Source organism: Molothrus aeneus, chromosome 7 (assembly GCF_037042795.1).
Source record: "Molothrus aeneus isolate 106 chromosome 7, BPBGC_Maene_1.0, whole genome shotgun sequence".
NCBI lineage: Eukaryota > Metazoa > Chordata > Aves > Passeriformes > Icteridae > Molothrus > Molothrus aeneus.
This window is the reverse complement of record NC_089652.1, coordinates 18,657,367-18,683,468: the sequence shown is the minus strand read 5'-3', so window position 1 is coordinate 18,683,468 and position 26,102 is coordinate 18,657,367. Positions and strand designations below refer to the sequence as shown.

Here is a 26,102-nt window from a genome sequence, read left to right as displayed (position 1 = left end):
AGGCAAAATAAGTCATTTTAATGTCATCTGTGATAGATTTTCCTTGACAGCTACTGTAAATTACAATTACACTGCTTCTCTCTGCATTTGAAAGTAAGCATTGCAATAAATTATCTTTTATTTCAATCCATCATGTCTGCTTTCAGAAACAGAGAACCTCAAATAAAAGTTCAGCACTATTGTAAGAAAAATACAGTAATTTGTGTTCCAGTTTGAAACTAAAATGTACCTTTCTTTCAAAAAACAATTGTTGGCTTTCAAAAATATTACTAATTATACCTCAACATTTATTGTCATTATAGGGAATCCCTGAACTTGTGCATTCCCTCAGTCTAGGATTACTATTTCAGAAAAAACCCCACTTGAATATTTTCCCTGTAGAATTTTGTAATTTCTCAAATTAAGTACTATGGTACTATTCAAAATAGGGTTTTTTATCACAAATAAATATAGTTTAGGATGAATCTGGTTTCAATACTTTTTAAAAAAATAACAAGTATGCCATTCAGTGAGCATTTTGCTACAAATATAGCTAAGGCAAACATGATTACTTCTAATTTAAAAAAAAAATCAGATCCCTATATAAGAACACAATTATCATGGGGCTGTTACCAGTTTCAGTGTTTCTCAAGTATATTCACTGCCAAGAAGTGTAAGACAAATTTGTTTAACAACTTCAGCCATTCATGTCATGCTGCTCTGCAGGACTGTTTTGGATAAGGTTTCATCCCTGGTAAGAGAAGCTGGCACTGTGGGAGAAGCATCTCTGGCTGAGGATCAGTTCACCAGGATGCTTATCCTTGGCAGCAAAGCAGTCTGTGCCATCTTGTCCAATCAGTCAAATTCTTTCTTCCCTTGTGCCACCACAGAGCCCAGAGAAGCAATAGCTATCAATGCTGAAAATGGATTGTTTCACTTTTTTTTTTCTTCAGTGAGTACTAAGAATACTAGACCAGACCTACCCTGAGGCAAAAGCGACAAAATTTGGTAAAAAAAGGAAAATGCTCCTCTAGGTGCACCTACAGGGTGTCTGCACAGGACAGCTCCCTAAGGAAATTCTTTCAACCTGCTTTTCAGCTTAACGGGAGGGATTTATCACCCAAGAGCTCCTTTTAGGGGAAGCTTGAGTATAGGGGAAAGCTTTCTAGAGAGTCAGTCCTGCCTGTTCCTCCTTTGTGGCAATTTCCCCGTTAGGCTGCTGTCAGGACAGCAATGCATGTCTCCACACTTATCCCTCCTTTCAGAGAATTAGCTGTTGTCTGGCAACATGGGAAGAGGATGCTCAGATGGCAACTGACACCTATCTTTCCTGTCTCCACTCTCTGAAGCACAACACCACCCTATGACAGGCTCTGACAATGGCTTCAGGAGGATAGCTTGGCCCTCAGTGATGTTCCTTTACCAGCTGGGTCACTGCTGATCCAGGCCAGTGCCAGACACTTGGCCTGGCTTTGCCATCAGCAAAAGAAAAGCAGCACTGCAGCTCTCTTGACTCCTCAGCCCCTGGGCTAGAACACACGGCAGCAAAACATAGAATCAAGTATTGGGCTCACTAAATAATTATGCTTTTAATCCTGCCCAATTCACCACTGCCCAAATGTGCAACAAAGATCAATATGTGTGATAATAAATGTTGTCAATGGGTATTTTTAACAGTGATTATTCTGAAGAAGCTTTTTTTTTCTCTTGATGCTGTCTTGTGAGGTGTACCTCTACTGCCCCAGCATTTGCTCTGGAGATGATTTGCTGGGATGTTCCCCATTCCAAGGGTAACTGGCACATCCTCTCCCACAGCAGATGCCAGGCAGCCCAGCTCAGCCATGCCAACCTCTGCCTCCTGCCTTCACTGCTTTCCCACTTGCAGTCAGGCCTCCTCCAGCTATCTAAGCTTACACTGCCTGTCTGCAAGAAGCATCTGATGAAGCTGGGGCTGCAATCTTGTAAGATTGTCTCATGGGAAAGCTGCAAAGAAAGGCCACCACTGACAGGTCCCGAGCTGGTCAATGAGACAGTGAGACCAAAATGTTGAGCTGTTGTCAGCAAGAAATGGTAAATTGGGTGCAAAAATGCTCCACTCTCTGGCATCTTGATTTTTTAATCAGATTCCACAGCTTGGGAATCCTGGAGATTGGAGAGGCTAACCAAGACCAATAGTTCAATTCACTCTTCTCAGAGCTGTCTCAAAGTTACAGCCAACATGTACATTTACAGGATTACCTTTGCAAGTTGTAGCTAGGATTAGCAGCTTTGTTTTGTTATGAAAACTGGGTGTTTTATTGTAACTCCACAAGGATGTAAGAGTACACTAGGATTTATTAAATACTCCAAAGTAAAGCTAGTAGTTGTGGAGAGAAATGCCTGAAGTGCATGCAAATGCTAAAACCAGATTGAAAATGGTTGAATTTCATACCTGCAGCTTATTTTCTGTGTGTTACTGCAGGTCTGTTGACCATGTTACATTTTATGTAGAGAATACCAAGGCTCTGTATGTAAACAAGAGGGAAGAAGGAGGGACACAGTGTCTGTCAGTGTAGATGTCAAAGCCCTGTGAGCTCTGGGATCCCCTCTTTGATCACAGACAGTAACCACTGAAGTACTGATGCTAACAGAGTTGTTTTCAAGCTGTTTGGCAAGAAAGGGGTAGAATTCACCATTGAGATGCATATGAATCATTACTTTGACTGCATGAGGGCAGGATCCTGTTGTAACACTGCCTTCTGTGTGCCCCAGGGCTTGTGTGCTTGGTGCCCAACACACAGCTCCTGCTGCTACTGCCACCCTCCTTGGCAGCAGCTGAATGCTGAGGCTGGAGCTTCCCCTGCTCACTGCAAAGTATGTAGCCATGGTGCTCAGAAGAATACATGCACAGAGAGAAACTATTTCTGTTTTGCTACAGAACATGGATTTTTCTGGAAGAAAAAATCCAGTAGTAATACAAAAAATGACCATGCTCTGTCAGTGGTCAGGATGCCATGTAAGGACATCAGCAAAGCTGAAGAGTTAATGTGATTGTTTATGATTTTGCTAAAAGATTGGGAGAAGAAGATGAAAGAAAACCTTATCACATGTTGCATGAATGGCTTCTCCTATCTCTCCTTGGAGAATCACTTCACTCATATGGGAATCATGATCTGCATTGCTCTGGGCTTGGTCACTGGAGATCTTGGATTTTGTGTATGTTTCTGAGGAATCTGGCTTTCTAACTCATCACCATTCCCTGTACTTCTTGCTTGACCTTCAGCGGCATCACAGCCAGCAGGCCAAGTATCTGACCCAGATATGGGGAACATGATAGAAAGGCAGGGGAAGAAAGTATTTTCCATCTCTAATAGGACTTCCCATTGCATAATGCTTCATGATTTTTTTTCAAAATAATTGATGTATAAAGTTTATGTATATATAAATTATTTATAAAGCCTGGACTTTGAGTGCAAACAAATTAAGCCCCAATTTCTAGCTTTATCAGTAATCCTCTTTGCCAGTACTTTGGAGTTTGGGGGTACCTAAACCTGAAATTTCTATTCTTCTCCAGAGTTAATGAGGAAATATGATGAGTCTTTTTATCAGAGCAATAAAAAGGTAGAAGGTAATATACGAATCCTGTTAAAACATGTTCTAAGGTCTGAACACTGCAGCATTAACCAACTCTACTCTCTCATTGCCATTTAACTGTGGTGGAGCAGCATGTCCCTCAATTGAGTGGCATTAAATTCTGGGACGATGACCCATGGGCACTGGAGCCAGCACTGCAGAGTCTGTGGAGCCTGGTGTGCAAAGGTGATTACTTTGTACAGCAAGCTGAGGCCACTTTGCACCTGAATAAAAGCTACCCCATGGGGATTAACAGGCTTTAATTTCTGCAACAGCTTTACCTTTAGTTGAGTTTTCTAACTTTTCCAGCTTTCTACCTGTTGTGAAACTGTGAGAGAGCATTTCCTAAGACATAAATACAGACAAACTTGAAGTTCTTCAGTGCCTACCTTCATTCAAAAAGAAGCAAATGAATCTTTTAATGTTATAGGCAAAATCTCTTCAGGCTAAGTGTGTTCCTGTCTTGCTTCTGTTTGATTTTAGAAATAGGATGGGGGTGACATGCAGGGACAAGGGTAACTTTCTTGGCACTTCTAATCCATCTCCAGATCTTTGTGAATCTCTGCATTTTTCTGGTTTGGAAACAGGCCTCTTGGCTGAGCTGCCTCAAATCACTGTCCACCACTGCCTCCACTACTGCTTGAGTACAGGGTGACCCTGCAAGTGAAGCCTGCAGACATGGGGTGGGCCAGCAGCCAGAGGATATCCCATGTGTCTCCAAGTCCTCCAGTTTCAGGGAACTGGGATAGGAATTTGCTTTCCTACCATGGGTAGGGATCAGTGCTCAGCCATGGTCCTGGAGGCAATTCTCAGAGATGCTTCTCCCTGAGGCAGGCCATGAAAGGCAGGCCAGATCTCTCAGGCGGAACTGAAATATTGTAATTGTTATGATTTGGTTTTGCCTCTGTGGCAATAGATTCATTAGAAATACATTGTTATTTAGCATACATCTATTTGCTGAACTTTCAATAGGTTTTTATACTAAATGTTTGAAGTATTATGAAAGAAAAGTAGTAGGGCTCTTAACTCTCCCTGTTGGCAGCAGGAGCCCCTTCTGCAGCTAACCCAGTGCAGGCCCCTGGGTATGCAGCTCAGCACAGACTCTGCACTTCCAGAGAATTCGGCAGAGGCTGTGGTTTGGTACTGTGCTGGGGCCTCGGCTGCCTGACTTGCCAACTTCAGCTGTGCCATCTTAAAATGAGTTCTCAGTGTGCTTGTGGAAGAGGTTACCCTCCATCGAGCAGGGAGACAACACACTGCCGTTTTACTTAGCAGGGCTGGCACGGGAACCATCGGCCTCTGTTGGCAGGCATGTTCACTCTGAAACCTAACAATGGCTCAGCCATGCTCCCTTCAATGCCTGTCTTTCGGAACGGTGGCAAAGTGGTGACCCAGGGTCGGTAGCAACGCGGTAGCCGGGGCTGGGGCCGTCTAGCAGGGCTGGTGGTGGGGGCACGCACCCTGACAGGTCCTCTTTGCCCCCGCAGCTCCCTGGCATGGCAAGGTGGCTTCCAGGTCTGCCCCTTCTTCGTCGGCCACGGCATCGGGTCGTACTTTCACGGGCACCCCGAGGTGTGGCACCACGGTAAGCGGCCCCCGCCCGCCGGGCCCGTCTTCCCCCGCTCCGCTCCGCCCGGGCGATGAGAGGGCTCCGGGGAGGGGGAGAGGGCGGGCGGTGAAGCGAGCAGAGCCCCACACACACACACCCACACACTCCCACGCACGCTGCCGGTCCCGCGGGACGGGGGATTGCCAGTGGGGAGATTAAATCGCTGGGAAGCTGGACGGCATCCCCGGCCTCGTTTTCTGAGGGTCGCGTGGGTATTTGTGAGGACGAGTCGCTGGTTAGCGAATTGCCGCGCACCGCCTGCCCCGCCCGCTCCCGGCGGCAGCCGCCCTGTCCCGCGCCTCCGCATCCCGCCCGTGCCCGAGCCACGCCGGCAAAGTTTGTCTCGGGGCAAGGAAAAATCCCTGCTAAAACGTTAAAGCTCCTGGCCTGGACGGAGCTGCCGTCGGGGTGGTCTCGCTGCGGCCGGGGTGGGATCGCTTTCGGCGGGTGCTCCGGCTCATAACGGGGCTCGGGTGCACAGTACCTGCGAGCTAAAAAGGGGTTTAAGCAAAGGGCTTGTTTGCGTTGTTTGCGTTCTCTTAAAAAAAAAAAAAAAAAGACCCAGGATGCATAAACGCGGCTTTTTTTTCTTTTGTAGCCAATGACAGTGATTTGTTAATGGAAGAGGGAATGGCGTTCACAATAGGTTAGTAACTCTCTGCTATGGCTTTCTGTTAAAAAGCACACACGGAGCAGCCCAGATCTGTAACATTTCTTTATTGGGAAATAGAAATAACCATGCAGACAGGGGGACGTCGGTGAGATTGACCTCTTAGGAAATAGATTAAAATATCATTTTAAAAAATGCATTAGGAACTAGTTGGATTAAATAATTTTCAAATTACAAGATTTAAAGAATGAAATGTTAATTATAAATTTTGCTAATATTTGACTCCTATTTCTGGCAAGGCAGAGACTCTGCCAGCACACTTAATTTGAGGAGGGTGAGAAGGATGCGATCGTGTCCCCGAAGCCGAGCAGCCTGGTGGCACTTAGTCATTTGCTGCCTTCCCGAGCTGCTGTTGGGCTTGGGGACTGCGGCGGCGGTAACCAGCCGGAGCCTCACCCCGCAGACTGATCGTGCTCACTTCCAGTCGTGGAGAACTGCTGGGGGAAAAGCCTTCGTTCTCACTGTGTGGCTAAATGGCACGGCAATTAGAAGGAAATAAGAAAATTGTTGTTTTGCTGATTTAATGAACATTTTAAGCCTGTTTAAAAAATTCAAATATTTAAAACTATCTGTTGTTTATAAATGTGGTTGGTGCTTTGGTTATTATCCACACGGTCTTAATTAAAGCTTGATTAAAATTCCATGCTTTTACAAAAGAGGAATGGGCAACTTCCTAACTTGCTATTTTGTCTTCCTTTTTAGTTCACATTTTTGTGTATCAAGAGAATGCCAGCCCAGGGAGATGGGACCTGTGTGGATGGGGAGCTACCTGCTGAGATACCTCCTGTTCTTGATTGTTTCATAATCCACACAGGAATGCAACTAACTTTAGAATACGTTTTGTTTTTCTTGATGCAGAGCCAATAATAATGGAAGGATCCCCTGAATTTAAGATTCTGGAGGACAAATGGACTGCGATTTCTGTAGACAATAAAAGGTGCCTGATTTTATTTTTTGGTATTTCCTAAGACATAGAACTCATCACTGCCAGCCCAAAAAACCCAAATAGATGAGTTTCCAGGCATAGTGAATGTGTTTTCCCCCTCATAACTGCTAAATGTGAATTTCAGATCGGCACAATTTGAACATACCCTGGTGATTACCTCAGAGGGAGCAGAAATCCTCACGAAACTGGTGGAAGAAGCCTAAAGATGGAGCAAGTAGTGGAGAGACTTGCTGTACTTCTGGGATTTCAAGTTTCACTCGGGATAGAGAAGAGGTTTCTGTAATTTCTGAGGGGAATGGCTGTTGCATAAGTCACTCCAGGGGACCGAAAAAGCAATTTGAGGGGTTGGTGGGTTGGCTCTGGACATTTCTGTGTATTACCTGGTGAGTATTTAATAAAAGTCTTTAGGTTTTTTGTGACCCTTGGAGCAGCCAAGCATAGTCTGCAAGTGGCAAAAGGTTTGGGTTATTTGGGGTTAGGTGCAGAAAGTGGTGCCCCTCTCTTCCAAATCCTATGTGGGGCAAATAGATATCAGATGATACAGTCTTTAGGCAGTTGAGAGGACAGAGAAACATAGCATTTTCCCTTTATAGCTGAGGTATGAAGTCAATTTGTCTTCATTGAGATTAACACAGTGCTGTTTCCCAGGCTTTAACTTCTACTAGGATGGAAAAAAGTTTCCTGAGAGTGTCAGGCAGAGGGAGCAGACTCTTCCCAGCATCACTCCTAGCAGCAATCCCCCGCTTCTTGTCTCTTTTTACACAGCACAAAAAGTGATTAAAAATGAGATGCAAAGCACGCCTCTCTGGGGATCAATAATTGCCCTGCTTGAAAAATTAGCCAGTTTGGGGTAATCACTGCTCTGTGGTGCCCATGTTAGTTAAGGGAGAGGCACAGTACAGTTTAAGCATTTTATGGAGATAGAGGAGTTTGCAGTCTGGAAGATGAGTCCTGACTCCTGCCCAGAGTTTGGAACCGATGGACCGCATGAGCTGCGATCTCACTCGGCCCTGTGCTCTCTGCAGTCCTGTCCTGGGCCTGCTGGGTGTGCAGGGCCTGATTTGCAATTTAGCCAGTTGCTGACCACCCTGTGGGACCAAACAAGTCTGGCATTGGTATTTGGAGGCTACCAGAGCAGGACCTGGGCCTGTGAAACATGGAGCAGCCTTGGAGATAATTAAAGGACTTCCAGAATTTCTCCAGGCCCACGGCAACAGCGGTGCTGTTTGGTACAAGTAACTTGGCCCTCATTGCAGGCAGATGGGGTCGCATGCTGAGGGCTGGCCAGTTGCACATTCAGGCAACCAGAGTGGCTCAGCACTGGCTCCCTCAGTGGTCCTGGGCAGAAGTAAGCTGCTTTCTTACAGCTTTACTCTGCTGTTTGCTTTCATTCAGGTACAGTGAGCTCTCAGCTCTAATAGTTTCTAACAGCAGCTTTTCAAAAAGCAGGGACCCCCCTCCCTGAATACAGCTAACACCGCGGGGCAGCCACTCAGCTTCATCCTCCCGAGAGGAGCTTGGAAGGCCATAAAACCTGCAAAACAAACGATGCAGCCAAATTTACAAATACGCAGAGATTAAACAGTGAAAAGGACAGTCGGCATTGCCTGGAGGGGCATGTGTTTTGTTCCCTTACGTTCCATCGCCCGGCCGCGCTGCCCCTTCTGAGGGGCACTGGGGGCAGCAGGGTGTCCGGTGCGTCCCGGAGGCGCACCAGAGGTGCCTCCCGTGGATTTTGGCCACGCCGGGAGCCCCTGAATAGCACCGCAGGTGCCATGTTCCTCACCATCGTCTACCCTTTGCCTCCTGTCCTGCTCTTACCGCGGCGTGGGATGAGGCGGGAACGGGGCAACCGGGAGCGGGGAACCCCCCGCAGCCTGTCGTGGGGAGGCTGTCGGCAGCTCCTGGTAATCACTGCGCCCTGAAGTCCCGCCGGTAACTCTAGTGGGACTGCGAGTTTTACTCCGCTGCGGAGCGCTGGCGGCCAGGCGGAGGCATTGATAGCGCACCTTTGTAATCCTAATTACGAACGAGACTGAAGAGATGTCTCGGCTGTTCGGGGACAGCCAGCACAAGCCCATCATGCAGAAGGTGTTGCCGGGCCAGCACGATGAGAGTCCCGACGTGGCAGTCGCTCCCGCGGGGTCGGGACGTCCCGTGGCCGCGGCCCCTCCGCGCCCACCGAAGCCGCGCTGATCGGGACCAGGGAGGGGCGGGGGCCCTGCTCTGCAGGACGGGGGCGAGCAGAGCCTCACCGACCGCTCCGCGGGGCTTTGGCCGGATGGGAGGGACTGTGGTTCGCCCCGGGACTGCCCGTGTCCGGCCGATCGCAGCAGAAGACGGCAGTCCCGGCAGACGCGGAGCGGCCTCCCCTCTCTGCAGTTGTCAGGCTGAGGCCGGCGAAGGTGCCGGAGCTGCCCGGGCGCCTGTCCCCTGTTCGGTCAAGCTCGCTGACCCGCCTCGGGTGGTCACTTCCATGGCCAGGGGGGCAGAGCTGGCTGGCGGGGGTTCCGTGTGCGTGCGGAAACACCGTCCACTGCCCCTTCTGCGCCAAGCCTCGGAGAGTTAGTGAGAATGAACTTCGCGCATTGCGAGCAAAGAGAGAAAAAAAAAACAAAACCCAAAACATTGAGAAAAAAAAAAAAAAGGGGGGGGGGAAGGAGGTAAAAGCGTCGTTAGGAAACGGGCAATTAAAACCGACAGAGCCACTAATGAAAGGAGGGAAAAAAAAAAAAAAAAAAGGGAGCAGAGGGGCTCGGTTGTGCTAGCTTTGCACAGTTAGTGGCCAGCTGCTTTCGCTGCCCGAAAGATCCTGAACACTACGCGGGCTCTGCCGGGGGTGCCCAAGCCCCGCTGCCGGCGCTAGTACCTCTAACGACATCAACGCTGCGATTTGTTTTGAATGTTCATTTTTATTGGTGTTCTCCCTTTGCCAAAATGTGCTTGATTACATAGATGTAGTGCAGTGAGATAACTGCGCACCCTAGACAGCCTAGGTGTAACCGGGAAAGTTCAGCCCAGGCCAGATCAAATCCCAGGCTGTTTAACGCTGGAAGGCTGCATGTTGCTATTAGTGTTAAATATATGGCTAATTATGCGTATGAAAATTAAACATCAGTGTTATGCTAATGGGGCCGCCTTCAGCTGTGGATCAGAGCACTTGAGACTAGCATTTAATCAAATGAATCAGTAACTAATACATCTGCACGTGTGAACTTTCACAAGATCATTTTCCTGTTACAGTCACACCGCAGAATTATGAAAGAAATAATTATCAACACTTTCTAATTATCTAGCAAAGTAATTTGGGATTCATCGTGGGCTTTTTGGGGAGGATCTCCTAAGTCCCACCTCATTTACCGCTCACGCACGCGGAAGTTTTCATTTTAAGCTCAAATGCCCCGTTGGGCCCTTTCAGGGGGACTTTGGTTGGTTGGATCGCTTTTTTCCCCCTTTACAGCAATAGCGGCAAGAGCCGGGCGGCGCGATCCGGAGGTGCGGACGGCGCTGGGACCCGCGGGCCGGGGCCGAGAGCCGCTGCGCGCCCGCGGGGCCTGGCGGGCGGGAGCCGCTCGCTTTGTCCGCGGGTCCCGCCGCGTCTGCCGGAGCGGAGCTGGCAGCTGCAAGAACCCCCCCCGCGGCCCGCCGAGCCCGGCGGAGCACGGCTGCTGCCCCCTCCGCGCCGCCTTCCCGGCGAGGGGCGGACAAGGGCGGAGGGGGTTGCGGTGCCTTCCGCCAAAGTCCGGATCGGCGCCCTCGGCGGCCGGCGGCGGAAGAGGGCGGCCTGCGATGGGAGAGGGCTCCTGGGCGGCTCCGTGCCGGGGCCGGCCGGGAGCGGGGCGGGCGTGCGGCCGCCGCCGGCGCTCGGGCAAGCGCGGCGCTGCCAGCCCGGCTCTCCGCGCTCACCGGGGTCCGGGCGAGCCCCGAGCGCCTCGGACCAATCCAAAGCGATTATGCAAGACGACGGACCAATCAGCTCCGCCGTCTCATGAATATTCATAGACTTGGCTGAGTCAAAGCTTTTAGGCGAGTTTGTGTAGATCTACAGCATCATGCTTAGACTTTTCAAAGAGACAAACTCCATTTTCTTATGAATGGAAAGTGAAAAACCCTGTTTCGCTTAAATTGGGTTCTTTCCTGTCCTGAGAAACACAACAGACCCCAAAAAGGCAAGCTGAAGAGAGAACACACACACAGACCAAGCGACAAGAAATGACCATGACTACCATGCCAGAGAGTCTAAATAGCCCCGTCTCAGGGAAGGCTGTCTTTATGGAGTTTGGGCCGCCCAGCCAGCAAATGTCTCCTTCTCCCATGTCCCACGGACACTATTCCATGCACTGTTTACACTCCGCGGGCCACTCTCAGCCTGACAGCTCGTACAGCACAGCTTCGTCCTTCTCCCGACCGCTGGGCTACCCCTATGTGAACTCGGTCAGCAGCCACTCGACCAACCCCTACATCAGTTCAGTGCAGTCCTACCCCAACAGCTCCAGCCTGACTCAGACCCGGTTAGAGGAGACAGGTAGGTGCACTCGGCTTTGGGGAGGGGGGGAGGGGAGGAGGGAAGGCAAGGCGGGAGGGAGGGTGTTGTATTAAAAAAAATCTATCGGGGGAAAAATTAAATTAAATTACAAAATATTAGTCAAGAGAGGCTGAGAATCACAGGGGACCAATACACAAAGCACACAATGCTTGGCTGGAAAAGAAACCAACCCAGATGTGCACGTATTAGTCTTCGTAATTATTTATTGCGTAGCGCTATAAACAATGTATGCAATTAAGGGTAATTAAACCTAAACTGCAGCCTGTAAAAATAGCAAACTTTCGCTGGGAAGAAGCCTGGGCTGCCATAATCGCCCGGAGCCTTTGTTAGCGTTACTCGAGCTTCACTTTTCTTCCTTCTCATTATTGTTATTGTCGATGTTGCTGTTGTTATTGTTACTGCTGCTGCTGCTGCTATTACTGTTACTGCTATTATTGCTATTGCTGCTATTATTATTATTTATTCTGCGTCGTTTGTTGTTTGTAGGGGCCGAATCGGAGAAAAGCACTGTGGTAGAAGGAGGGGAAGTTCGCTTTAATGGGAAAGGGAAAAAAATCCGCAAACCCAGGACTATTTACTCCAGTTTGCAGCTACAGGCTTTGAACAGGAGGTTCCAGCAGACTCAGTACCTGGCTCTTCCCGAAAGAGCCGAGCTCGCAGCATCTCTGGGACTCACCCAGACCCAGGTACAGCTCCGACTGAGTCGGCCCCTCTCCTGTGTCCCCTCCGTGTCCCCACCGTCTGCGTGGGAGACCACACGCGTAAGGCGCACGGGTCACAGCCGTGGGCAGCGGGGCCCGGGCGACACCCGTCCCGCCGCGGGGCGCTCCCGGTGCTGTGGAAGCCCCCGCAGAGCCCGCTGGAGTGGGCCCAGGGGCTCCTGCTGGGTGCCTTGGCGTCACAAAATAACACAGCAGTCGCGGGGGGAATGAGGGAGAGAAGCTGGGGGGCCGCCGGGTGCGGGGATCCGTCGTGCCCTGGGAGGGATGGAGGGATGCTGGACCGTACGGAGGGATGCTGAACCCTGCTCCGTTCCCTTTTGCAGGTGAAGATTTGGTTTCAGAACAAGCGCTCCAAATTCAAGAAGCTGATGAAGCAAGGAGGGGCCGCCCTGGAGAGCAGCGCCTTGACCAACGGCAGGGCTCTCTCGGGCAGCTCGCCACCCGTGCCTCCAGTGTGGAATACCACCTCCGCCTCCGGTAAGGCCTCGTCGGGGACCCCGGGCACCTACATCCCCAGCTACACGTCGTGGTACCCTTCGGCCCACCAAGAAGCTATGCAGCAGCCGCAACTGATGTGATTATACATACGTTTTCCCCTAACGCAAGCACTATCGGTCCCGAAAATAATTAAAATTATTAAAGGAAAAAAAAAAAAAAAACAAAAAACAAAAAAACAAACAAAAGACCAAACCGAGACAAAAAAGAAAACAAACAAACAAACAAAAAAAACCAAACAGAAACTAAGTCAAATAAAAGGAAAGAAAAAAAAAAGAGGGGGAAAGAGAGAGAGAATTAAAAAAAAAAAAAAAAAAAAAAAAGAAAGAAACCCAAGCAAACAAACAAACAGGAGGTCTCTTGCCCATCCAGCCATTAGGACGCTGCACGGTAGCTCGGTGCAGGAGAGCACAGATGTGATGCGGGCCGGTTCCCACCGCTGACAGCTGACGGAGCGGCCCCGAGCACCGCACAACAGCCTGGGAGCAGAGCGAGCGCCGGCCGCGGCTTTGTGGGACAATCAGAAAAAGATGTCTGGGGGGCGGGGAAGCCCTCTCCTCTGTCCTGTCTGTCTGTCTGTGTCTGTTGAAATGTAGGTCATTTATTTACTACTCCGATCTGACCGTTTCTTAAATTGCAAGGGGGAAGGAAGCTGTACAATTTACCAGAGCTTCTTTCCCGCGACATTTTCTGTACCTTTCACTATCCATCTGTATATTTTTTGTTGTTGTTAAAAGGGGAAGACAGGGGGTTTATTTATTGATTTAAATTACCACTATGAGAGTGCTAGAAACAAACTCAGCTTGCTGAGTGTACTGCTTGGACGCACAGTTTAAACAAAACCACAGACGGTCCGTCGTCCCGTTCCCCCCCCCTTCTCCCCGAATAAATCACCAGGAGCGAAGGATGCGATTTTAACTTTTACAGTAACTTTTATACTTCGCTACTGTGGAAAGTTTTGGTCCGAATGATTTGCATTTCTCGAGTATTTAACAAAGGAAATAAATGTACATTGTTTGGTACTCTGAAGTGGAATTGCAGCAGCTGCCGGCGCTTTGCTGAGGTGAAGCAAGGCGCAGAGGACGGAACGACAGCCCGGAGGGCGGCGGGGGGGACCCACCGGGAGGGCGGGCGGGCGGGCACACCCGCGCAGTCCCGGCGCGGCCTCCCCGCGCAAAGCCGGCCCGAAGTTGAAATGCACAAATCGACGTGCAGGAGCTACTCGCTGTACATATTTTATTCTTAATTATTATTATTATTGTTCTGTAAACATGTTGCACAAATTTAGCCTTTTTTAATTATTATTATAATTATAATTATTATTTCTGTTCTGTTTCGTGTGGCTGTAAAACATGATGCTTTGTGTACTGAGATCTTGACATTTTACTTGTGAAATTCGGAAAATGTGATAAACTGAGCTCGGTTGTGTTTAGTGTTCTATATGTCAAAGTTTAGTTTTATATTGAGAATGTTAACTTATTGCTTTGTATCTGGGGGAGAAAATGGAAAAAAACCCACACAAATCTTTGTACATAAGTTATAAAGTTTCTTTGAGACAGTAAAATTATGGTTTGGAAAAAGAGACACGCATGCTCCCTGTCCCGTAGCGCGGCCGACAGCGGGGTCCGGGCCGGGCTACGCGCTCCGCGGCGGGACGGCGGTGGCCGTGACCGGGAGGCGAGACGGAGGAGCGACGCGGCCCGGACAGGGCAGCCTGTCACCCGTGCGCCTAGCCGGGCCCAGTTAGGCGGCGGCAGCCTAACTCTGATGTTTAATCGGGGGACCTTCGGCGGAGGAGCCGCTCGGAGCCGGGGGGCAGCCGGGCACAGTTGCTGGGACGGGAAGGGGATGTGGTCAAGCCGTGAGAGCCCCGGCCCCCGTCCCAACAGCCAAGCCGGCTGCCTGCCCAGGCGTCCCCCGGGAGGCGAAGCTGTGCCGGTACCGCCGCGGTCATCCAGCCCCGGACTGAGCCGTGCCCGCTCCCCGGGCTGGCGCAGCGACGGCGCAACCCGTGGCTATTGCTGGGGTGGGTAAAGCGCTGCAGAGCGGAGGAGCCGGCAGCGGCTGGGCTCGGCCGGCTGCCCGTGCGCGTCCCTGCGCGGGAGATCGGCTGTGCAGCCCCGCGGGGGCCACGCTCACTCGGCCCGAGGTACGCGCCCACTCCCCGGTGCGCGGGGCCGGTGCACGGCCGGTGCAGCATCCGCCCAGCGCACACGCGGCGCGGCGGCCCGCGGGGTGCGGGATCACACACGGCAAACGCTCCGCGTTTCCCGCAGTGCCACGGCCCGAGTTTGGTCCCGAGCGGCCCGAAGTGCCGAGCGAGCGGGAGGGCTCCGCGGCCCCGCAGCGCCCCAGGACCCACACAGCTCCCGCGGCGGCTCTGCCGGTGACCAAACGCCTCTGACCGGGCCAAAAAGGGGTGGTCAAGCAGCTCGGAGGTCTTTAAAGATATATTAGCTTCTCCTAATTCAATAATGTCTTGCTAACAGTTCAAATAGAGAAATTATCAGTTTTCTCTCAGCGAGGCGGTCTTGAGTTAGAGGCTATTATAATTGTACATTTGAAAATGTTAATCTCAATACAGGCCTAATTAATTCTGCCTTGTTGCTGACAAGTAGTTCATCAAATATCTGATTCGAAGATTTTCATAATGAGGATATTAATTAAACTATGAATAATCCAAAGGTGCTTATATTGAAACAATACCTCATTACAATGATTAAGCTCTGATTTCGAATATTATACCTTTACCAATTGTCACCCGGCAAATACAACCTTATGGATGTGCCCGTAAATGGCAAAATGTAATTTTGGGATATATTTTTCCTTGTTGGGGGAAAAAAAAAAGTGCCCCTCATTTTCAAACACTTCTGAAATAGGTTACACACAGCTTAATGATGATCAAAATGACTCTTTTCTGCAAAAAAAGACCCCAAAGTGCGCGTACAGCTGCAAACCCAAGAGGGTCAGCATCATTTCACTGTATTCTCTTCTTGATTACAAGCCGAGCCCATCAAACACAACATAATTACAGTAATTTCAGGTTTATTTATTCTAATGCAGTTTCCCCATCTCTCTGGTAATTATGAGCAATTTTTTCGCCCAGGGAATCTTTTTGCATTAACAAAAGAGATAACGCACTGAAAGCCAAATTTGCTGTGCATTGAGAAAAGCGAAGAAAAAAAAAAATAAAATAGGTGCGAGCTGCCATCTCTGCAATTCTCCTATATTGGAGCTCTGCAAATTGCTTGCAGGTGTATGGAGCAGAGCTGTCAATAGGAAGGGGCTTCCAAATTAGCAAATGCACAATGTTGAAGTAATGAAGACAGACTTAGCAAAATTGCCAAACAACAGATACCTCTTTAATATCTTCCACCCAAAAAGAAAAAGGGAAAAAAAAATCCCCTTGGAGTGTCCCTGCGAACCCCCTTGAATAGCTGGGGATGTTGTACATGTGTCAATCTAATTGCAGAGCACAGAGCGGCCCCTGAAACTAGAAAAAAAATCAAATATCAGAGCCCAAGCCCGTTTGCATTCGGAATTTGCTCCCTTCGTTTGACAGAGGGGGATAAGAAATCCCCGCCGCCGCCCGCTCCACTCTCCCCGCTGCCGCCCTCCTAACCCCGCTCCTGCCGCCACCGCCACTCTCATGCCAGTGAAAAAGTGCCATGTCCCCCTCCGCACCGGCGCCTTTCCCGCCCGCCTCCCGGCTCGGGAGCGGGCAGTAACGCTCCCCTTCGCAAGGAACCGACAAACGCACACCACGAAACCACCGCCCAGAACGAGCGCCCGCCGGCGCCGGCAGCCCCCGGCAGCGCGGCAGTCCCGGGCGGCCAGTGCCCCGCGCCGCTCTGCCGGCGCTGGGCTCCGCGCTGCGGCGCGGCTCGGCCCGCGGGATGCCCCGGCGCGGCGCGGCTCGGCTTGGCCGTGCGCGGCATCCCCGTCGCCCGGCCCGCCGCCCCGCTCCCTTCCTCGCCCCGGTGCCGCCGGCGGGCAGTTTTGCGGGTAGACTGGGTCGGCGGAGCCGCCGGCGGTATTTCCCCCCCTCTCCCGGCCCGCGCCCCGTAGACTCACCTACCCCCGCGAGAAAGGAGCCTGTGTCGCCACCCTTACCTTCCGCCTCAGTCCCTGAGGCTCTGGGCACAAGTCTTTGCTTTACAACAAACCAAAGGACCGAACGCGGCTTTTTGCTACGAAAGTTAGAAGAACGAGAGAGTGTGAGACAGAGGGAGAGGATCGGGGAGGGAGAAAGAAAGCGAAAAAAAAAAAAAAAAAGAAGCCGAGCACAATAATAATATCCTGAGAGTGCAAATGTGGATTGAGATCCCCCAGAGATGCACATGCCTCTGAGCGCAGCAGCCTTTTTGCAGCTCTGCTCTTGCAGAATATGACTGAAATTTTCTGCTATATAGCCTCTGTCTTTATAGCTGATGAAAAAAATTGCAGATTATTAGCATAAATGTTTACTCTTCATTACGCTGATGACATTGTGCACTCGAGATCTTGGTAATCTTTGGGAAAATTATGAGTAATTTTTAAAAATTTTAAAGCAGCAGCAGTTACCATGCAATTCAGGCTAATTCTGCGTAGGCTCCGAACGGATATAATTATCGAGGAGTCAAGATGTTATGCTAAAAACTATGCATTGATATTCCCATTTATTATGTACATACAACTTTGACAATGTTGATGCTTGAAATAGCAGGAAATTGTCTTGCGCAAAAATTACAGTCCATATTAGGACATGTGAAATTGCGAAGAATTATATAGTAATTGCAGGCTTTCAGATGGGAGAGCCAGAATGCTCAAACTAGTGCAAATGTGGATAAAATTACAGATCAGAGCAAAAATTAGGGAAAAAAGGGGTCTGGGATTTTTCAAGTTGGCTATAGGATTCCGGAAGTGTCTAATGCCACATGATTGCTGCAGCTTTAGGGGAGACATTCATGCCTCAAATAACTCCTTTTGCCAGAGCCGCTTTAATTGAATTTCTCGTGCTTTCTCTTTTCACCGGGCAAATGAGTAAATTGCCTCCCCACGGTACAAGCCCGGCCGGCCCCGCCCGTGCTCCGGGGGGGCAGAGGGTGCTCCCTCGGCCGGGCGGCTGCCGTGCCGCCCTCCCGGACCAGGCTGGTCGCGGAACCGTCACTTACCCCGGTCGCCCCCCCGGGACCGGCCACTCTCGGCCGCTCCCCCGGCCCGGAGCCGGGACCAGGCCCGGCGGGGAGCGGAAGGGGGAGCCTCGGCGCTGTGACGTGGGGTAGAATCGTCCCAGAACCCCCACCAGGCTCCCTCCCCCGCTCAGCGGCCCTTCCCGGAGGGCTGCGGGGGCCGGGGCATCTCTCGCCCCCCGGTTATCCTGCTCGCCGCGGCTTTGGCCGGCTCCGGGAGGCCGATCCCCGTGCAACTTGTGAGAGGGACCGCGGTTCTCAGCGGTGCCTGCCCCGTCCCATCGGACAGGAAAAGAGCAGGAGAAAACAGGTTACAAACACACGCATATCTCTATACGTATGCATCTGCGGGGCGCGCGGGAGCGGCCGCACCGCGCCTCTGCATCCGCTGCTGTCGCCGACCCCCGCACGGTGTGAGCCGCATCTGGGATGCGAACAGCGGGGGAGATACGGACCCTGGGAGGGCTCTGGGAGATGAGGGGATGCTGAAGGACGAAAAACCCCATCGCATACACCAGGTGTGGACAGCCCAGAGAGGACTGTGCCAGCAGACAGCAAATAAATAGTAATAAATAAATAAAAAATTACTAAATAACAGAAAGAAAGCGCGGAGGCTCCTGTATACTGGGTGTGGTGTGCTCTGCTCCCCGACCGCTTTGGGTAGGTCCCTGTCCCGTTGGGTAGGTCCCTCCCCCGTTGGGTAGGTCCCTGTCCCAGGGATCCCACGTAGCAGTCGGCATCCTGCCAGACCCCACGGAACCGAGCAACACCCCGCACCGCAACGCTACATCGGACTGGAGACACCGGGCCAGGAGGGACCGGGGCAGATGTTTAGGGGGAACTTTATTTAACTGCGAGAAGCGCCTGTGGAAGCGGTGGGGCGGAGGGACAGGGAGGGAACGGGAATCGTCTCCCTCCCGATCGTGGCCGGCCCCACGGCTTCCTCGTGCATCCCAGACGACTGATTTAGCAAAACTTGTCACCTGCCAATGGGGTGTATCCCACTTTTCCCCCCGTTCCGCCCCCCCGTCGTAGCCCGCGGGAACACCGCGCTGCCGGGAACACAGCTCCTGCTGGACCACGGGGGCGTGGGGCTCCGCGGTGCTGCTCGCCATGCTGCCGCCCCGCTCCGTGCTCGCCGCCTCAGCGCTTCGCCGTCCGCCAGCGGGGAAGTTTCTTCTCCCCGAGCTGGCGACTGAGGCCACTGCCACCAGTGGCCCGCGGCCGGCAGGAGGGTGAAGGAGGGGAGGGATACGGGATGAGTCGGCCCCTCTGTTTCTTGGGACGGTTCTGGACTCTCGTCCCCATCCTCGCCGCCTGGTCAGCGTCGGCACTGGAGGGCAGCTGCCTCTTTCCCCTTTGTCTCTCCCACTCCCTCCTCTCGCTTTCTTTGCACCCGACTCTCGTCTTCCAACATCCCCCCGTCATTCTTCGCTTTTCTTCATTCCTCCTTCGACCCCCGCCTCCCCTTGCCCCCAAGCTTTCCCCAAGCTCTCAGAAGCAATCTGCCCTCCCGCTTTCTCCCCTTCTTTCCCTCTCCCTCTTTTGCCCCTTCTTTCCCCCCTCCTCCCGACGTGTCTCGTTGTGAGGCCGCCCCCCTCCGCCTTCCCCGGCCCCGCCCGAGCTCCTCATGCCAAGGGAGAGCCTCGGCCAGGCTGGCCATTCCCGATCCCGGGCAAGCTGGCCCGAGCCTTCTTGTCTGCAATGGGATCTTCACCACGGCTCTCTCTCTCCGTGTCCCCTCCAGGAATGGCGGGGTCCTCGTGATAATGAAGGCCAGTGATCCCTTCTTTCCCCCGCTTTTGCATCTCCAGCAACAGTGCCTCCAGGGGTGCAGCCCTCAGGGTTACAGCTTGGGGGGGCACAGCCGGGAGGGGGCATCCCGAGTGGGGCGGCCCCAAAGGGTGCAGCAAAGGTCATCGAAGTGAGGTTCAGCTCAGAGGGGTGCAAGGGAGCGTTCCAGAGGGTTACATCCTGGAGGGGTCCAGCCCTCGAAGGATGCATCCCATGAAGCTGCAACTTGGACGGGGTGCTGCCTGGAAAGGGGTTCAGCCTGGAGGGATGCTGCCCTTACGAGGTACATCCCAGAGGATTTCAGCTAGGCGGGATGAAGCTGAAGGGCTGCATCCCAAAGGGGAACATCTTGAGGGGTCCAGTCCTCAAGGGGCACATCTCAGAGAGAGTCCAGTCGGCGCCTCCAGCCCTCGAAGCACCCCAGAGGGGCTTGGGGCAGCCACCAGCTCTGGTTATAACCCATGCAGGTTACCGGCCTGGTTGCCATTGCCGGAGGGGCAAGGCGAAATGCCTCTGGGTCAAGGCTGCGCCCGAGGTGCAGCTCCGGGCACGGCGAATCCCGGGCACGGCCCTGCCCCAAACCCCTCCGGACAGCCACAGGAAGCTGTGAGACGGCAGCAGTCTGTCCCGGGTGAAATGTCGCTGGCGCCAGCAGGCGGGAGAGGGGGAAGGGGGGCGGCTCTGGGCTGCTGCAGGCAGCGCTGAGTGATTCATGGCCTCGCCAAGAAGACTGTCAGGGGCGAGATTTTATTGTAGACGGGAAAGAGGGGAAGGAGGAGGGAAATTGCGGGCTTGCGGCAACTGTTACAATGGGGAGGGGGTGGAGGGGACGCGACTCTCCCTCCCAGCGAACGCCCGGGTCCGAATCGACAACCTCAAATTTCCCCATCCCCCAAAAACTCAGCGTGGGCACCATGGAAACAATAATTTATTTAAATACTCTCTGCTTATTGTAAAAGAAACATTAATGAGTGTATAAGTTTTCCATAATAAATAACCAAAAATACTTTTTTTTTTTTCACGACGCTAGACATCAAAGAGATCAGGGGCATGTCAGTGGCTCGGTTGCCGCCGGCGAGGGAAGAGTGGAGGGGGGGCTGGAGAGGAGAGCTCGCTGCGGCTGGCGCCCGACGCGCGGAAGCTCCGTCGGGGCATGAAACCAGCCCGGAGGCAGCGTACGGGCGGGAGCCGTACCGGCACCACCGCCTGCGACCGGCCCCTGCCCCCGTTTCGTTCACGGCTAAAACGGATACCTCAAACACGGGAGGCTTCTGTTTTAAATCTTATAAAAATTATTTATCTTTTTTTTTTTTAATAGTTTTATTTTTTAAATCCCCAGCATCAACGTGAGGTTATCCGCAAAGGCACCTGTCAACTTTAAAAAAATAAAAAGTAAAGTTAACCAGAGTTCTGCACCGATGGTTTGATGAAAATGCCGGGGAAGAGGAGGAAGATAGACGGAGAGGAGGGAGGGAGGTGAGTACTTGTTTCGCAGCGTGGTTGTTTTCACGGCGGGAGGGAGGGAGGACCCCACGGGGCCGAATGCACACGGGCCCCGCCGGCGGCGGCAACGAGGCGGGACGGGGAGCGGAGCAGTTCCTCTCCGCCGGGATGGCCGAGGTCGGAGCCAGGCTTCACCAAAACACCAGTGCTGTACGTCGGTGCCCCGCGGCTGCCGGGTGCGGCCCGCGGGCTCAAGTCTCTACTACAGCGCCTAGAAGATGTTGCCGCTGCCGTGGTGATGCGGGGGCTGCGCCGGCTGCGGGAGGGGAGCGGCCGCCGGCAGGTGCGCCGGGCCGGCGGGGGCCGGCGGGTACCACGAGTAACTACCGAGGAAGGCGGCGGCGGGGCTGGGGCTGGCGGTGCCGGCGCCGCCCGCGGTACGTGGGTGCGGAGCGAAGTCCCAGGCGGGAGGCGAGGAGGGAGACGGTGGCGAAGAACTGCGGCGGGGAGGCGGCTCCGCTGGGATCTCTCCGCTTTTCCACATCTTCTTGAACTTGGAGCGGCGGTTCTGAAACCAGATCTTTACCTGCGGGGAAAGGGGCGTCAGGCGGCCGCTGCCTCTGCGGCGCCTTCCCGGCGCCCAGACCGCCCGCGACGGGGCAGGGACGCGCAGCTTTCGCAGCCCCGAGCACTCCCGGCGCTGCCTCAGCGGCGCTGCCGCTGCGCCTGCACTCCCACCCCGGGCCGTCGAGGCGCCATGGGCCGGCCTTCCTCCCACACTCGCACCCGACTCGGCGGAGGGCGACAGGCCCCGGCGGGGCGGGACGTGCCCGGGACCCCGCGGCGGAAGAGCCTTACCTGCGTCTGGGTGAGGCCGAGGGAGGCCGCCAGCTCCGCTCTCTCGGGGAGGGCGAGGTACTGGGTTTTCTGGAAGCGCCGCTGCAGAGCCGCCAGCTGGAAGCTGGAGTAGATGGTCCGGGGCTTCCGGACTTTCTTCGGTTTCCCGTTCACGATCCTGATCTCCGGCTCGCAGTCTTCCTTCTCTGCTGCGGCAGAAACGGCAACCCCAGTGAGGCGAGGCTCCCCCGCCACCTCGGGCCCTGCTCGCAGCTCGGCATCACCGCCCTCCCCGTCGGGGCGAGCCGCCGGGAACAAGCGCTCTCCCGGCCCACCCCGTGTCCAGAGCCCCGATCGCCGCCTCGCCAGGCTCACCGAGCCGTCCCCCACGCAGGGCTCGGACGTACCAGAGTCATTGTTGGCTGGGGAGGCCCTGCTGCCGTAGGGCCCGTAGGAGCCGTAGGCGCCCCCGTAACCCACGTCGTAGGCGGCCTTGGCAGAGTAGGGGGCGGTGCCACCGCCCGCGTAGGGGTAGGAGCTCACGGGGCCGTAGGGCGGCCCGCCCGCTGCCCCGTGCTGCTGGTTGGTGTAGTAGCTGCTGTCGGTGGCCGTGGAGACGGGCAGCGTGGGGGACTCCTGCGGCTTGTGCAGGCCGCCGTGCTGGTGGTAGCTGCCGGCGGAGATCTGGCTGGTGTGCATGTCCGGCATCAGACTCTCCAGCACCCCCGTCATCCCGCGCCCCCGCCCGCCGGGGCACGGGTCGCCGCCCCGCGGCCGTCCCCACCGGGGGCAGGCGGTCAGAGCCGCGCCACCATGGCGAGCCTCGCCGCGCTCCGCCGGGGCGGTGCAGCCGCGCTCCCGCCGCCGCCAGCGGGACGGACTGTGCGCGCCGCGCGCCGCCGGGACGGCATTTAACACCGGTCACGTGGCGCGGCGTACGTCACCTAGCAACAGCCAATGCGGAGCCCGCCCGCGCCGGTGCCCCGCGGGCTCGCGGAGTGCGGGACGGGAGCGGCGCCGGCCGTGGGGACGAGCGGCCGCGGGGTCGCCGGGGACCGGGACCTTCCCCGTTGTATGCCTCAGGCTGATGCACCTTTCTTTGGTTGGACGGGGCGGTCCGATCCGCACCAGCGAGGGCTCGGCGCCGCGGCTCAGCCCGGTCGCTTCTGCCGTGCTGTGTCTCTGGTGTGTGCCCCCGTCTGGCCGGCAACCCCAGGGAAAGATCCACGCATTGGTCCCCCCTAAGCGGCATCCCCACGCGGGTGGAGCTGGGCGGCCGCGTTTGGGATCCCTCTCAGTTATTGTGCCCCCGGGAGAGCGTGCACATCGCGGGAAATCAGTAACCCGCTCTCTGTGCCAGAGTGGCAGAGCTTTCCAGTGAAATCTCCGTAACATTACACGCGGAGGGGCGACATTCTGCCTAGCACGCGTGTTTTGTACAGCAATTGCTGACGGCGCCCACGGGACGTCCTTCCACGCGGCAGTCCTAATGCAGCCCAGGCACAACGGCAGGGCCGGAGGTGCCAGGCACCCGCGAGCAGCCGCTTGTGTTCCTGCCCTGTCCGCTGGCGGTCGCACCAAGGCCGTCGGGGCCGGTTGCCAGTCGGGCACGGCGGCGCTGCCCTTGGCCGCCCTCTGCCGGGGGCAGAGCCGCGGGGCAGCAGCCGGAATGGTGTCTCAGGTGCGCTGAGTAGCGCTTCGGAACTGATTTTTACTCTTGTATGTTATTTTCCTCGCTCGACTGTCCCGCTGCGGAGCCGGGCCGCCTGCCAGGGACCGCGTTCCTTTCGCTGGGAGAAGGATCCCGCGCTGCCGGCGGCTGCCCCGCGCGGTGCGGCCGCGTCCTTGCGGGAGTCTCACGTGTGTTCAGCGCGGGCAGGGAGGGAGGCGGCACTGGTGCGAGGGTGGCTGCAAATGTTACCACAAAAAGGTAAAAAGGTAACCAAAAAAAAAAAAAAAAAAAAAAAAGCGTCCGGCCGCCGTCGTGTTATTCGCAAGGGCCGGGGGTACGTGGCGTACCTGGCGAACCCCGCGCGCCCTGAGCCCGCCCTGCCTCGCGAGCCCGCGCGTGCCCCCTCAGGCCCCCTCCTCGCGCTAGTCCCGCCCTGCTCCGCCCGGCGGGGGCCGCTCCCTCACGGCGCCGGTGCCGGTGCCGGGCATCCCGCTCCCGCCCCGGGCCGGCATCGCCCCGGCGTCGGCCGCTTTGAAGAGGACTGTGGCTGCAGCCTGATCGTGGAATCTGTGCCTGCGGGGTGGCGGCTTTGCGGCCAGCGCAGATGCGTGAGGCTGGCCCTGGTCGTCTGCCAGCGGCAGGTGGGCCCGTGAATGGGGCTGCGGGAGATGGGGCGCTCGGCTGAGGCGGCGCTGAGCCCCGGGCGCGGCCTCCGCGGGAACCGACGTGCCCAGAACCCGTGATAACGTTATCCCGTTATCCGTGATAACGCCGCGACCTGGCGGCCGGCCCTGCTGGGCAGCGGGGCCCGGAGGGACCGGAGCAGCGGCGGTCACGGAGAGCTCGGTGCCCGCAGCAGTGGCTCTCGTGCTGCTGACTCTCCCAAGTATAGCTGGTGCTTAGTGCAAAAGAAAAGCGCTTTCTGCAATCCGCACTCTGATCCCAAGGCGTCTTTGTAGGACTGTTTCTGTCCATCGCTGGATGAAGGCCGGCAGTCTGAAAAAGCCACTGGCTGGCACGGGAGAGGGGCGGACAGCGTTTGGTGGCTGTCAACAAGCAGCAGGGCAATCAGCTACCCTTCATTAGTCACGTTTTGAAGTGTGTGAGATAGTTTAAAAAATACAGAGGTGAAAGGACACTTCATCTCATACTGAGGATCTAATTAAGCAGTGCTATATAGCATGTACATGGTGATCTGTACAAAAAGCAAAGGGCATGATTTTGTTTTGTTTGCCTCAGCTTATGTGAATAGTCTTTCTTGTGCAAGTTGTTCCTCATAAGTTGATGCAGGGCTTACAAATTTAAATGAATTGTCAAATGATAGCTGCTCCAAAGTCTTACAGCTTTGTTTCTGCAGTTTGTTTTGCCTATGTGGAGGCACAGACTTGATGGAACGACCACTGGCATTTATTTTGCATTTATTTACTTTGCATTTATTCACATGGCTGATCTTGTATATCTGATTTTGTTATTTCTAATTTACTTGAGCCTTTCTTGTGAGATGGTTGTTTTAAACACCAACTTGTATAAATAAAGGCATGATTAAGGGAGAGATGACATCAGACAGCAGGAAGGAAGGAGAAAGGTTTGTTTTAGGTGAGAGAAAACTTGACTACGATGAATATTTTACAACACACTTCTCTGAGTCAGTCATAGTTTTATCAGGAGTTAAAAAAATAATGGCATTAGGCTGGCCCAGTGTTTATGTGTTTTCATGTTCTCGTGTTGAGCTAATAATTTTAATTCTGCTTTTTTGTCCTTGCTTTGGGAATTGTGAATATTACATGGCTGGGTAATTAGAAGAGACACAGAGAGATTGGGGAGTGAGGGAAAAATCGGAGGAGAGTAGGAGTGTTTTGTGTAGCTGCTGTTCATACTCAGCAATCCTGCTTGGTTTTGGTGTAACAGATCATGTGTTATTGTGTATATCCCGTGAGAAGGAATGTTTGTATGATACAAAATATACATCTTACACACATTGGTCATTCAGTTGCATGTGGGAGGATGCTTGCCTTCTTGCTGCAGAGCACTTCAGTGGTGAAAAGTTTTGGTCATAAAGTTTATCTGAATATACAGCACTTACTGCTAGAGGCAACAAAACTATTGAGCTGGCTTTGTTGTTGTTGACTTGTTTTAGAAGCATCCTCATACTGACTGTGGGCATATTTAGTTTATGAAGTATGGTAAGCACAGTGTGTATAAACATCAGTCTTCAAAGTCATCATCTCCAGCTGATCAGCTTGTATTAATTTCTTATTATTTTTAAAAAAGGCAGTCGTATGTAATTCATAGAAATGGCTATGGTAACTCCAGGCTAGTATATTTTGTTTGATTTTTTTATTAACTATTATTCCTATGATTCTCTCCCTGAAATAGACTTTGTCTGAGAAAAATGTGAAAACACTTTAGGGCTGGTATCCTGACTCAATATATGTGGTATAGATTTAACCTAAGGATCAATGGAACAAGTTGTTACGCAGTGTTTTATCTCAAGTTTCACTTGAAGAGAATGGCACTTAACATTAAGAATGAGGTTAATTTTTAATCTGCTGTATTTTTAAATATTATTTTACCCATTAGGATCCACATTTGGCCAAACTATTTCA

General features: G+C 53.4%; 3 protein-coding genes and 1 long non-coding RNA gene across 6 annotated transcripts in view; 2 read left to right on the top strand and 2 right to left on the bottom strand.

Moving 5' to 3' along the window:
- METAP1D (methionyl aminopeptidase type 1D, mitochondrial) overlaps positions 1 to 7,235 on the top strand; it is a 43,610-nt gene extending 36,375 nt beyond the window's left edge. For both annotated transcript variants that reach the window (XM_066553185.1, XM_066553184.1), the window contains exons 7-10: positions 5,079 to 5,176; positions 5,799 to 5,846; positions 6,729 to 6,807; positions 6,941 to 7,235. In XM_066553185.1, the coding sequence (XP_066409282.1) occupies positions 5,079 to 5,176; positions 5,799 to 5,846; positions 6,729 to 6,807; positions 6,941 to 7,019 (304 nt within the window). In that variant the 3' untranslated portion in view covers positions 7,020 to 7,235. The remainder of the gene's footprint in view (positions 1 to 5,078; positions 5,177 to 5,798; positions 5,847 to 6,728; positions 6,808 to 6,940) is intronic.
- Positions 7,236 to 10,840: 3,605 nt separating this feature from the next.
- Positions 10,841 to 13,601, top strand: DLX1 (distal-less homeobox 1). The gene is made up of 3 exons (XM_066553474.1): positions 10,841 to 11,341; positions 11,849 to 12,048; positions 12,408 to 13,601. Exons 1-3 carry the CDS (start codon positions 11,029 to 11,031, stop codon positions 12,660 to 12,662), a joined length of 768 nt encoding a protein of 255 aa, XP_066409571.1. The 5' UTR covers positions 10,841 to 11,028; the 3' UTR covers positions 12,663 to 13,601.
- A 1,097-nt stretch (positions 13,602 to 14,698) lies between these two features.
- Positions 14,699 to 17,405, bottom strand: LOC136558619 (uncharacterized). The gene is made up of 3 exons (XR_010783918.1): positions 17,143 to 17,405; positions 16,693 to 16,769; positions 14,699 to 16,072 (listed from the first exon to the last, which is right to left on the bottom strand). It is a non-coding gene; the product is annotated as an uncharacterized lncRNA (long non-coding RNA).
- A 3,049-nt stretch (positions 17,406 to 20,454) lies between these two features.
- DLX2 (distal-less homeobox 2) lies at positions 20,455 to 22,680 on the bottom strand. Of its 2 annotated transcripts, none has more exons than XM_066553406.1 (3): positions 22,232 to 22,680; positions 21,846 to 22,033; positions 20,455 to 21,573 (listed from the first exon to the last, which is right to left on the bottom strand). In XM_066553406.1, the coding sequence occupies exons 1-3, from the start codon at positions 22,554 to 22,556 to the stop codon at positions 21,259 to 21,261; spliced, it is 828 nt and encodes a 275-aa protein (XP_066409503.1). In that variant the 5' UTR covers positions 22,557 to 22,680; the 3' UTR covers positions 20,455 to 21,258. The 2 variants fall into 2 exon arrangements, with proteins under 2 accessions (XP_066409503.1, XP_066409504.1); XM_066553407.1 differs by having other exon boundaries at positions 21,846 to 22,030.
- Positions 22,681 to 26,102: the final 3,422 nt, after the last annotated feature.